This window comes from Bos indicus, chromosome 26 (genome assembly GCF_029378745.1).
Source record: "Bos indicus isolate NIAB-ARS_2022 breed Sahiwal x Tharparkar chromosome 26, NIAB-ARS_B.indTharparkar_mat_pri_1.0, whole genome shotgun sequence".
In the NCBI taxonomy this organism is placed as follows: domain Eukaryota; kingdom Metazoa; phylum Chordata; class Mammalia; order Artiodactyla; family Bovidae; genus Bos; species Bos indicus.
This window is the reverse complement of record NC_091785.1, coordinates 23,290,848-23,303,902: the sequence shown is the minus strand read 5'-3', so window position 1 is coordinate 23,303,902 and position 13,055 is coordinate 23,290,848. Positions and strand designations below refer to the sequence as shown.

The 13,055-nt window shown below is 49.3% G+C and overlaps 1 protein-coding gene across 2 annotated transcripts; it reads left to right on the top strand.

Annotated features, from left to right (window-relative positions):
• Window positions 1-1,450: 1,450 nt before the first annotated feature.
• Window positions 1,451-7,498, top strand: LOC139179964 (steroid 17-alpha-hydroxylase/17,20 lyase). Of its 2 annotated transcripts, none has more exons than XM_070780747.1 (8): window positions 1,451-1,817; window positions 3,419-3,557; window positions 3,758-3,987; window positions 4,734-4,820; window positions 5,223-5,438; window positions 5,748-5,917; window positions 6,453-6,556; window positions 7,134-7,498. In XM_070780747.1, exons 1-8 carry the CDS (start codon window positions 1,521-1,523, stop codon window positions 7,349-7,351), a joined length of 1,461 nt encoding a protein of 486 aa, XP_070636848.1. In that variant the 5' UTR covers window positions 1,451-1,520; the 3' UTR covers window positions 7,352-7,498. The 2 variants fall into 2 exon arrangements, with proteins under 2 accessions (XP_070636848.1, XP_070636847.1); XM_070780746.1 differs by having other exon boundaries at window positions 7,065-7,498.
• Window positions 7,499-13,055: the final 5,557 nt, after the last annotated feature.

Sequence of the window (13,055 nt, the reverse complement as noted above, 5' to 3'; positions counted from 1 at the left end):
TTCCCATTATAGAGAGGAAACTGAATTTTAAAACAGGTTGCTGCTAAGTCACTTCAGTCATGTCCGACTCTGTGCGAGCCCAGAGACGGCAGCCCACCAGGCTCCCCCGTCCCTGGGATTTTCCAGGCAAGAACACTGGAGTGGGGTGCCATTGCCTTCTCCGTAAAACAGGTTAAGTAACAATAGAGTTACTATATGACCCAGCGATTCCACTTCCACGTATTTACCACCCCCAAAATTGAAAACAGGGACCCAAATAGATACTATGTACATGCTGTGGACGTGTACACCCCTGTCCATAGCAGCACTATTCACAGTAGCCGAAAGTGGAAACAACCTAAGTGTCCATCAATTGAGGATGAACAAACGAAAGGTGGCATACCCGCTTACTAGAAGATTGTTCAGTCATAAGAAGGAGTGGAGGGGCCTTCCCTTGTGGTCCGGTGGCTAAGATTCTACACCTCTAATGCAGGGGGCTCAGGTTCAATCCCTGGCCAGGGAACTAGAACCCACATGCTGCAATGAAGACTAAAGATCTTGAGTACTGCAGCCAACTCCCAGCACAACCAAATAAACAAATATTTAGGAAATGAATGAAGTTCTGACATATGCTACAAAGTAGATGAACCTTGAAAACATTACGCCTAGTGAAACAAGCCAGTCACAAAAGACCAAATGTTATATGATTCCACTTAAGTGAAATAGGCATATTCACAGAGACAGATTAGAGTTTACCAGGGCCTGGGGGGAGGCGAAGGGGGAGTTATTGCTTCGTGGATATACTTTATGTTTGGGGTTAAGAAGACAGTTTTGGAAGTAGACAGTGGTGATGGCTGTACAACACTGTGAAGTATATTCAATGCTACTGAATTGTACACTCAAAATGGTAAACTTCATGCTATGTATACTTTAACATACTAAACCTTTTTAAGTCATATAGCAAGAAAGGGGTTAAGCTAGAATTTGAGGCTAAACCCGTCTGACAATAGGGCCCCTGATCTCAACCCAAGGGTTTCACTCCCCCAGGCAAAAGCAGCAAACATGGAATGAAGAGAACTGCATTCAATGCATCACTATCTGTGTGACTTTATTCAAGCCTTACCCTGGGAAGCCTCACTTTGCTCAACTGATAAAATTGGATAGCTGTCTGTTGATTGTGATTTCGTAATACAGAGTGTCCCAAGCCGTGATTCCTGATCCAGATATCATTTGCTTCTGCCCACTCTAGAGACGTTGATAGACAGTGAGCAAGGGACAGGGACTAGCTATCTGTGCCCTTACCTAGCCCCTCCCCTAGGGGTTTGCCCTGGTGTGGAGCCAGCTCTTGAAAGAAGCCTCCTCTCCCTTCCTCATTCTGGAAGAGGACTCCTGGCTGTGCTGCAGGATAAACTTCCACAAGGTGAGCATTAACATAAAGTCAAGGAGAAGGTCAGGGGAGCCCTTAAAAAGGCCTTCTTGTACCCTAAGGTGGCTGAAGCCACTCCACAGCTCTTTGTCCTGACTGCTGCCACCCAGACACAATGTGGCTGCTCCTGGCTGTCTTTCTGCTCACCCTCGCCTATTTATTTTGGCCCAAGACCAAGCACTCTGGTGCCAAGTACCCCAGGAGCCTCCCATCCCTGCCCCTGGTGGGCAGCCTGCCGTTCCTCCCCAGACGTGGCCAGCAGCACAAGAACTTCTTCAAGCTGCAGGAAAAATATGGCCCCATCTATTCCTTTCGTTTGGGTTCCAAGACGACTGTGATGATTGGACACCACCAGTTGGCCAGGGAGGTGCTTCTCAAGAAGGGCAAGGAATTCTCTGGGCGTCCCAAAGTGGTAAGTAATGCCTCTGACCCCTCCCCTCACCAGCCCCTGGGCACGTTGAGCTCTTCAGCCAAGGCCATGCCTGCAATGCCCCTTCTAGTTCCAGAAGAATCCTGTGATTCTTCCAGTAACAGACTGGTGGGGCTGTGGGTGGGGAGCGACCCCTCAGACTTCACCCAGCTTCTAAGCTAGGCAGGAAGAATTAAAGGAAGACTTTATTTTCTGGCTGTTTCTGGAGGTGGGACAGGGTGGGAGTGGTGGTTTGAGGGGGTCAGGGAGCCCTTACAACATCATCTCTCCCAGCTGAAAAAGTGAAAGTGTGAGCTGCTGAGTCTTGACCGACTCCTTGCAACCCCATGGACTAGCCCACAACACTCCTCTCTCCACAGATTTCTCCAGGCAAGCATACTAGAGTGGGTTGCCATTTCCTACTCTGGGGTAGCCTCCTGACCCGGGAATCGAACCCAGGTCTCACCCATTGTGTAAAAGTTCTTTATCATCTAAGCCACTTGGAAAGCCCAAGAGTCTAGCTCTCTGAGCCTGAAATCTGAGCTCTCATGATTCACTGAAAGAGTATCTGTAAAGCATTTAGCCCAGTGCTGGAAGTTCTCAATAACTAGCCTTGATGAACACTGTTCACATGGAAAACGGGTTAGTGATTCCTGTCTTCCGCAAAAAGTTGTGAGGGGGAAGTACCCTGATTCTTGGAGGGCTGGGATCACTATTTCCCTGGGGCTTCCTCGAGCTGCTCCAGCCCTGGGGAATTGACCTATGCAAGCACTTTTGGGGAGGACGCTGAAGATTCAACCTGTCGAGCTTTCTGTTTGTTCCCGGGGGCAGAAGGGAGTAGGAGCTAGTCAACCAGGAACACTGCCAGCCTCCAATACAGCACCTGGCTGAGGGGACTCCCCTGAATGTCCTGGGCAATGCCCCCTGGCTGCTCATCTTTGATCAGACCAAGGCTTGACTCTTCTTTGCTTGGGCCAGTCGGCCTGGTTCTTGGGCCAACTACCCTCTCCCATCTCTGCTGGGCTTCTTCTCTCCAGGGCAAAGAAGAAGGAGGCGGCTAGTCTGATGGGGCCTGCAGATATGGGGATAGAGGACAGAAGGTCTGGGGGACCCTGTATAGTTTTGGGGGTCTTCTGGGCAGAAGCAGCTTGGCCCATGTCCAAGCTGGGTGGACAAGACATGTGCCTCTCCCGATGTGGGCCTGTATTGGGCACACGGCTGGCAATGGAAGGGAGAACTAAAGGGGGCTCAGCTGCTGTGCCTTTAGCTGCCCCCATCCCCAGAGGACCCAGGGAAGGGTAGGGGCCTGGTGTGTCCTCAATCTCTGCTCCTACAAGTTTAGAGAGTCCATCCCATCACAGCTGCCTCACCCTGTCATTGATCTGAACAATCTAATTCAGGGTTCCTCCTTTTGCCTTACTCTGTCTCTCTGTTGGAACTGGGAGTATCAGGCCATAGGTTCTGTCCTGCCAAGGCCTTGCAGTCAGGGTGGAGTGAAGCAGGGAGCTCTATAAGGAGGCTGCGCAACAGCTACCAGCCTCATTGCCCTCGGGGAGGGCAGGTGGATGGTGTCTGAGTCCTATGTCCTTTTCTGCTTTCCAAAGGCCACTCTAGACATCCTGTCAGACAACCAAAAGGGCATTGCCTTTGCCGACCATGGTGCCCACTGGCAGCTGCATCGGAAGCTGGCACTGAATGCCTTTGCCCTGTTCAAGGATGGCAACCTGAAGTTAGAGAAGATCAGTGAGTGCCTGGCTGGCCCTGGGCTGAAGGAGCCTGCAGAGGGTTGGGGAGGGAGAGGGTTCTGGTACCTCCATTCCACATTTTCTTGGCTACCACTGCCATCTGCTGGACATCTGCTCTCTTCGATTCAGATGGAACTGGTCGAGATGGCGGTGAAGGGATGACTCAACTCCCTCCCTCACACCCCTCTCTCTCCCCAGTTAATCAGGAAGCCAATGTGCTCTGTGATTTCCTGGCCACCCAGCATGGAGAGGCCATAGATCTGTCCGAGCCTCTCTCTCTGGCGGTGACCAACATAATCAGCTTTATCTGCTTCAACTTCTCCTTCAAGAATGAGGATCCTGCCCTGAAGGCCATACAAAATGTCAATGATGGCATCCTGGAGGTTCTGAGCAAGGAAGTTCTGTTAGACATATTCCCTGTGCTGAAGGTGAGGATGGGGCCAGGTCCTATGGGCAGACCTCAGCAGACCCTGATCGTATCCCCAGTTCTTTCCTCTTACGGTTCACTCCAAACCTCATTTTTTTCTGACGACCTCAATTACAGTGACCTCTACCTCCTCTGACTCTTCAAAATCTTGCTGCTTCTCTACAGAAATAGGTTTAGCTTTTAAATTATGGGTTTTATTGCTCATGATAACGTTGTTGGTGTTGTTGTTTACTCACTCAGTCGTGTCTGACTCTTGAGACCCCACAACTGTTACCCACCCGACTCCTCTGTCCATGGGATTTCCAAAGCAAGAATACTGGAATGGGTTGCCATTTCCTTCTACAGGGCACCTTCCCAACCTAGGGATTGAACACACGTCTCCTGCATTGCAGGCAGAGTCTTTACCCGCTGAGCACCTGGGAAATGCCATGTGCCAGTCCCAAAGCTCCACATGCATTAATCATGCATTGCCTTTGGAAGTGGGTTTATTATCCCCATGCAGATGAAAATACAGGCTTCAAAAAGTTAAGGACCTTAATCATGCCGTGAGACTCAAGTCTGTGTTACCTGAGTAAAGTCTCAGTCAGTGCTAGACGTTTGATTGAAGGGGGAGTGGAGGTGACTCCTTTCTCCCTTGTTTGGAATTGTCCTGGTTGTCACCGATGGTCCCATTCTGGGTCCCTGTCCTGCTTTCCATTCTGGCTGAAGGTTGAGCGCCAGGGAGAATCTAACATTTCCACTTTGCAGATTTTCCCCAGCAAAGCCATGGAAAAGATGAAGGGTTGTGTTCAAACGCGAAATGAATTGCTGAATGAAATCCTTGAAAAATGTCAGGTAGGTGATGGAGCAGAAGAGATGACGAGTCAGGTGGAAAGTGGCAGGAGAGCAGGGTAGGGTCCATTTTGGACAGTGTAGGAGCTCCAGCACCTAGCCGCGAGCCTGCCATAGAGTCGGTGCTCAATAATCCTGACTTAATAATAAATATAAAAATAAATAAGTAGGAGTAGAGAAGTGAGGAACTGCAGAGGACCCTGAAGGGACCCATCCACCCTGCAAATTTAAAGAGGGCCCAGTGTTTTTTCCACTTCCACCAGTTCATGGGTCCTGACTAGCCTCACTCCACTCCCTCATTTCCAAGTGGGAGAAGCCTTTGTGTCTACAGTCTGGGTGAGAGTATGGCAGGGGTTGCAGATGGGGCTCCTTTCTCTTCATCGTCTCCCAATCTCACCCAACCAGGAGAACTTCAGCAGTGATTCCATCACTAACTTGCTGCACATACTGATCCAAGCCAAGGTGAATGCAGACAATAACAATGCTGGCCCAGACCAGGATTCAAAGCTGCTTTCAAATAGACACATGCTCGCTACCATAGGGGACATCTTCGGGGCTGGTGTGGAGACCACCACGTCTGTGATAAAGTGGATCGTGGCCTACCTGCTACACCATCCTTCAGTGAGTTTCTCTCTACCTGAGCCTTCCCAAGCACTCCTGACCCCAGGCACACTCACCTCTGCTCCAGGGAAAGGGAGAGTCCATACCTCGGGACTTCTTTGCAGGATGATTGGGTTGGACCCTTTACCCAAGCAGTGGTTGCTCTGTCCTTTGGCTGGAGCTGCCCCATCTTCTGCAAGCAAAGCCAGGGTTGTAGAGCCACCTCTGGGAAGGGTCTTGCCCTTCTGGGTGTGACAGTAGGTTCTTCTAAGCCCTTGCTCCTCCTGGGCTGATACACCCTGGTAACATCCACCCTGTTCTGGCCCCCAGTTGAAGAAGAGGATCCAGGATGACATTGACCAGATTATAGGTTTCAATCGCACCCCAACCATCAGTGACCGGAACCGCCTTGTCCTGCTGGAGGCGACCATCAGAGAAGTGCTCCGAATCCGGCCTGTGGCCCCTACGCTGATCCCCCACAAGGCTGTCATTGACTCCAGGTGTGCCTTCCCTCCCAGGAACATCCAACCCTCCTGGTCCCTCCCCCAGCATCTGACCCTTCCAGCTGGCTGGTCAACCTACAGTCAACCACTGTCAACCGATCATCGTACCCACGACCTACTGACCAGTGTGTCTCCTACCCACTGACACCCACTGACCCATCGACCTGACCTCCCTCAGAAGCTGCCCGCTGCCTGGGAGACACGTGCTCCTACCCAATCCAAAAGCCGCAACACACACACACACGCACTCATGCACACACGCACCAGCTCAATATGCACACCCACAGGCCCTAACAGACCCACAAGTGTTGATCCTAAGTGCTACTCAGGAAGAGAGGGCTGGATTCATATTCAATCTGGCAGAAGCTGAGGAGAAGATGCAGGAGTGGGCATGAGGGAGTGGGCATGAGGGAGCGGGCATGAGGGAGCAAAGGACTCTTTTCCCCAGGGTAATGACCACGGAGACTTGGGGCAGAGAAGGTGGGGAAGAACGATACTCCAGACCCTCTTTTCCTCTCCCTCTCTGGAGCAGCATTGGCGACCTTACCATTGACAAAGGCACAGACGTTGTGGTCAACCTGTGGGCACTGCATCACAGTGAGAAGGAGTGGCAGCATCCCGACCTGTTCATGCCCGGTGAGTCCCTGTTCTGTCCTGCCCCGCCAGCCACACAGCCCCCTCTGTGCCCACCTCTCCAGCATTGCTTCCCTTCTGCCAAGCTTCCTGCTAGAAGACTCCTGACTCCCACTACATGGACCTGTTGACACCCCTAGCCTACCCTACACTTACCCAGATTCTTCACAGCTGGGTTCCCCACTCTCCTTCCACCAACTGCAGCCTCCTCTTCTGAGAAGGCCCATAGGCATATGTCTCCTGTGAAGTCAGCCCCCTTTCCTGTGGGATGGTGCCATTTTCATGTTTAATACACCTTTTCATCCTTCCTGAATATTCCATCTTCTCTGTGTGATTAAGGGCTACCTGAGAGCAGGGCATTTATCTCTCCTAAGATTGCCGCCCCCCCCCCCACCCAAATAAGGCTGTCCACCTTCTCAGACTGGGGCTCCCCAGGCAGGGCCTTGTCCTCCCCCTACTCCTCTACTGACACTGACCCTGGCCCCTCGCTGATGGCTCCTTGTGTCCGCAGAGCGCTTCTTGGACCCCACAGGGACGCAACTCATCTCGCCATCATTAAGCTACTTGCCCTTTGGAGCAGGACCCCGCTCCTGCGTAGGTGAGATGCTAGCCCGCCAGGAGCTCTTCCTCTTCATGTCCCGGCTGCTGCAGAGGTTCAACCTGGAGATCCCGGATGATGGGAAGCTACCCTCTCTGGAGGGCCATGCCAGTCTCGTCTTGCAGATCAAACCTTTCAAGGTGAAGATCGAGGTGCGCCAGGCCTGGAAGGAAGCCCAGGCTGAGGGTAGCACCCCATGACTCCACCCTATGTGACCCCCACCGCACAGAATTAGAGGAGCTCCCCCACCCTCTCCCACCATTCCTTCTTCCTCCCCGCCCACTCTGCCTTCTTTCCCAGCCTGCAGCCCTGGCAGTGATGTGCATAAAACAGTTTCTTTCTCCAAAGGCATCTGAGCAGCTCATTCATTTGTTCACTCGTTTCTTTCAACAAGTATTTTATGGACCACCTACTATGTGCCGCTCACTCACTGTCCTTGGACCTCAGGCTCCTTGGCCTCGTGAAACTTAAAATTCTAGTGAGGGCTGACAAATGAACATTCCAGAGACTCATAAGTACTTTGGAGTCAGTTATACTGGTTGCTGATGATGTGAGGGGAATGGCCAAGGTGGGGGTGGCTGCTGTGAATGAAAGGTTGGGGTAGCATGAGACTGGGCAGAGGTGCCCCCCGCTGAGGGAGCAGCAGGGAAGAGGCTCAGGACACTGGGTTAACCTGCCACTCTCTCACCCCTGGACACTTACGAGGAAAAAAGTTCTCCCTTGAGGTATCCTGGCAATCCCTCATCACTGGCTTCTTCTGCCATAGAATAAATGCACCGAGAAGTATGCCTTCTTCAGCAAGGGCTGGTGCAAATCTGAGGGACAAAATAGCAGGGAGCATGTGACAAAGCAAGCAGGACTCAGAGAGCAGGAAGGCAGTTCTACTATAATGTCTCCACAGCTGGTCAGGAGGGCAAGTCCCTGCGTTCTGTATTAGCTGTATCTGCCCCTCCTGTTTGAAAGCAGGGATTGCAAACTGCTCACCCATGGGCCACAAAGGGCCCACTACTGAGTTCTACGTCCACGTGGTACCTTTGTTTTACAATAAAAAAAAATGAAATTAACTGTCAACATCTTAAAATGAAAAGGATTCATACAGAAATTCTGATTTCCAGCTTCTGAAAATCCTGGGGCCATATCAGATAGGGTTACAGTTGTACATGGCCTCGAGCTCCACCTTGGCCTCCCCAAAACCCCTACTGTCCAAAAATCCCTACTGTCCAAAAACCGCATCTGCTTGACTCAAGCATGTCACTGCCTAGCCCCTGTGGGCATCCGATGAGCTCCTCCTGCTCTCAAGCTCAGTAATACCCCATTCATCCTCTCACTCTGAGGCTAAGACCTGCTCAGAGGCCCAAATATGAATGGCAGACATCTGAACTCTCTAGACCGAGGCTCCAGCTACATCTTACAAGTGCCACACAAAACAGGTACCTAGACAAAGAGGAGGGTCTCTAGCCAGTCAGGAAAACCTCCAGCCACAACACTCAGGAAATGAGACAGAAAACCAAGTTCTGCCCAGTGCCTGTGTTTATCAAGCATCTGGCTGGGCGTTTTTATCCAAGTTACATATTCCTCTCTTTTTACGGGAAACCAGAAAACCGAGATTCAGAGTGATCACATACCTAGAACAAGTTTTCTAGATCTAAAGCCTGAATTTTAGTGGAAAAAACCCTGAATAATTAGCAGTTATCCTAAACTTTCATGCTGGATGCTGACAGGCACAAAAATGACAGATAAGACATGGACTTTGCCTTTGAGGAACGTTGAAATTAGTAAATTGTTAGATTAAAAAAAAAAGCTTCTGTTTCAGTTCTTATTGCTGAAAATCTTCCTAAAATATTCAGGTTCATTTTGTGCCTCAAATACAGTCCAATCAACAGAATTCATCCCTTCCCCCCACCCCCCCCCAATAATGTGACAAAGCCTCAGAGTCATAATTTGAAGCAATGATGGTTATATACACAACACACACATACCTAGTCAGTTTATATAATACACATTTTTACAGGACTCAAAAGCTTTTCAAATTTCTTGAACAGTCAGCCTCACCTTTGAGCCTGCCAGCCAGCACCCGACAAGGGATGAGAAGTGCTACCACCCTTATCTTACAAAGGAGGAACTGACACCTAGCCTAAGCCTGCAGATGACAGAATTGGGACTGTCAAAACTCGGATCTCCTGACTTTCGGTTCAGTATTCTTTCCATGACTGGGCCCTAGCTCATCAAGTCTTTGCTTTACCTTGAACACGTCTTGATCAAATCAAATAATCACTTTGCCCAAAAAGAGGTGCAGTTTTCAAGGGGATATGAAATATTGAAGGTACATGTTAACTTGTTGCTGATGTTCTTTGAGAAAGATTCACTACGGTTTCACTGGACAGTGAAGGACACGTGGGGTCTCAGAGCCCTTCTTCACTTTAAGCAAAATTCTAAATGTAACCTCGTTTTTTCCTCAGTAGTTCCACCCCACTGCACCAAGCTTTTGTTGGGGGCAAAAGAAATATTAATGGGACTTGTCTTGTGTGCCTGACTGTCTAAAGACCAGTGCTCAGTCACTCAGTCACTTCTGACTCTTTGCCACCTTATGGACTGTAGCCTGCAGCTCTCTGTCCATGGGATTCTCCAGGCAAGAATACTGGAGTAGGTTACCGTGCCCTCCTCCACTAGAGACCAGTACCAGAGATTTATTGCCAGTAGAAAGTTCAAGGAAACCACTGGCTTCTACCTCAACAAAGGGTTACATTAAAAATGTTACCCCTGAGCGAACAGATACAAGACTTCTTAAAATCTTCAGAATCCAGAGGCTTTCTTCAAAAGATTGAATAACCTTAAAGAACTTTCTGAATTTTAAGACCTGACATCTAAAGATTAAAAGAGACACCAGATGATTTAGAAGAAGGGGAATTTAGCATCCCCCTTTTCTGTTATCAAAGATAGATTATGATGCAGTCAAGAAGTAATAATTAGAACTGGACATGGAACAATGGACTGGTTCAAAATTGGGAAAGGAGTACATCAAAGTTGAATATTGTCACCCTGCTCATTTAACTTCTAAGTAGAGTACATCATGCGAAATGCCCTCCCGGATGAAGCACAAGCTGGAACCAAGAGTGCTGGGAGAAATATCAACAACCTCAGATATACAGATGACACCACCCAAATGGCAGAAAAGTGAAGAGGAACTAAAGAGTCTCTTGAAGAAGGTGAAAGAGGAGAGTGAAAAAGCTGGCTTAAAACTCAACATTCAAAAAACCAAGATCATGGCATCCAGTCCCATTCCTTCAGGACAAACAGATGGGGAGACAATGGAAACAGTGACAGATTTTATTTTCTTGAGCTCCAAAATCACTGTGGACGGTGCCTGCAGCCATGAAATTAAAAGACGCTTGCTCCTTGGAAGAAAAGCAATGACAAACCTGGACAGCGTATTAAAAAGCAGAGAGATTACTTTGCTTACAAAGGTCCATATGGTCAAAGCTATGGTTTTTCCAGTAGTCATGTATGGATATGAGAGCTGGACAATTAAAAAGCTGAGTGCCAAAGAATTGATGCCTTCCAAAACTGTGATGCTGGAGGAGATTCGAGAATCCCTTGGACTGCAAAGAGATCCACCCAGTCAATCCTAAGGAAATCAATCCTGAATATTCATTGGAAGGACTGACGCTGAAGCTGAAGCTCCAATACTTTGGCCACATGATGCGAAGAGCCGACTCAATGGAAAAGACACTGATGCTGGGAAAGATAGAAAACAGGAGAAGAAGGGGACAACAGAAGATGAGATGGTTGCATGGCATCACCAACTCAATGGACATGAGTCTGGGCAAACTCCAGGAGAGGGTGAAGGACAGGGAAGCCTGGTGTGCTGCAGTCCACGGATTCACACAGCGTCAGATACAACTGAGCGATGAACAACAACAACAAGGGCCACAGCAATAGGCATCCAGCTTGAGATATGGATTGTTATTAAAATAACTGTAGCCTAATGGTTCTTTAGGGCTCCCCAGGAGGCTCAATGGTAAAGAATCTGCCTGTCAAGCAGGAGATGCAGGTTCCATCCCGGGGGTGGGAAGATCTTCTGGAGAAGGAAATGGCAACCCATACCAGTATTCTTGCCTGGAAAATCACATGGACAGAGGAGACTGGTGGGTTATAGTTAGTGGGGTCACAACAGTTGGACATGACTGAGTGACTAAACAACTGTTCTTTAAGCTGTATAAAGTTATTGATATTTGGGCAATTCTGAGATTCTACCCTTCTGGGGGTGGTTGTTCAGATTTTTCAGAGATAAAGTATCAGTTCCAAAACAGTTTGATTTTATCTACTGGCCATAAAAAATGAACTCTAAACCTGTCCTTGAGAAGGCATAGTTCCTGCTGATTGGGGCAACCAAGATGTTAAGATTCTAAACTTGTGGGCAGATAATGCATATTGCTTAGAAAGCAGCAGGAAAAAGTACCCCTATTTCCTTCCTCTTTATTAAAACATCTCCGTTCGCCCGCCCTGAGGCCTCTGGCTTGTGACTGCCTCCTGAGCAGAGTGCCGCGCACCAAGCAGCAGGAGTTTTCCGCCCATCCTGTCTTCACCTTGGCTCATCAGCCCTTGGTACCCGCAGGATGGATCCCAGATGAGCTGAATCCACAGATGCAGAACCTACGTATGCTGAAAGCTAAGTGCATACAGTTATTTTACATGGCAGCCTTGAGCAGCCTCAGATTTTGGTTATCTGCCGGGCTTGTGGAACCAAACTCTCGTGAATACTGAGGGACAACTGTACTGACATTTGAAGTCAGATAATTCGGGGACGACAGAGGATGAGATGGTTGGATGGCATCACCAACACAATGGACATGAGTTTGGGTGAGCTCCAGGAGTTGGTGTTAGACAGGGAGGCCTGGTGTGCTGCAGCTCATGGGGTCGCAAAGAGTCGGACACAACTGAGCAACTGAACTGAACTGAACTGAATTCTTTGCTGCGGTGACCCTCCTGTGCATTATAGGATGTTCAGCAGCATCCCTGGCCACTATCCACTAGATGCCAGTATCAACACCCCACTCCACCCCTGGCTACTTGTTGTGACAATCAACAATGTCCAAACACTGGTAAAAGTCCCCTGGGGAGGGGACAAATTGCCCTTAGTTTAGAACCACCATTCCAGCCAAACTGAACCACACAACTCCGTGCAGAATCGTGTTGCATCCACTCTTTGTCACCTGATTGTCCTTTGGGCTCCCCAACCACTCTGTAAATTCCCTAAGAGAAGGATGAAGTCAATCTCACAAGTGCACCTACCCAGCAAAGGATTAGACACACAAAAACCTTCAGGAAGTACTCATCCTGGTGACTTGACGATGAAGTAACCCCACAGGCTGTTCCTCCCCCATGTTCCCCACGCCTCTTAGCTACGCTGTACAAGCAGCCACGGGAAGGGATCCTCCAAGGGTTAGGCCAGGGCTGTGGCAACATAATTTCACACGATGACTGGAGACCAATCCACGGCTCTCTGGGCTTACAGTAACCCAGCACAATCTGGGCCTGGCCATCCACCTGGAATCTTACTCCCAAGGCAGGGAAATGATTGCATGTTCTATTTTTGTGGGCAGCCCATCCCAGCCTATCCAAGGCTTCCTCACCACACTCCAGAACCACACCCCAAGGAGTAGGAGGTCATAGGTATTTACACCACTGCCTGGGGGGTAACCCAAGAATTTCCAAACCCTTGAAGAAACCACAGAATACACCATGCAATAATTGAAACCAAGACTGAGACCATGGGTCACAGTTCAGTAGAATCTCCTGAGAACATGTGTGTTAACCAAGAGACCAAACAATAAAGAATATTCTGAATCCCTGACGCAATGGCAATGCCTGAGGGAACCAACAGCTTCTGTGCAACTCAGTCCC

What these genes read in the sequence shown, in the direction of transcription:
- LOC139179964 (XM_070780746.1), top strand. Translation starts at nt 1,521, where the DNA reads ATGTGGCTGCTCCTGGCTGTCTTTCTGCTCACCCTCGCCTATTTATTT. An exon ending in AAATCCTTGAAAAATGTCAG is followed by an intron (nt 4,821 to 5,222) that starts GTAGGTGATGGA and finishes TCACCCAACCAG; the next exon opens with GAGAACTTCAGCAGTGATTC. An exon ending in AAGGCTGTCATTGACTCCAG is followed by an intron (nt 5,918 to 6,452) that starts GTGTGCCTTCCC and finishes TCTCTGGAGCAG; the next exon opens with CATTGGCGACCTTACCATTG.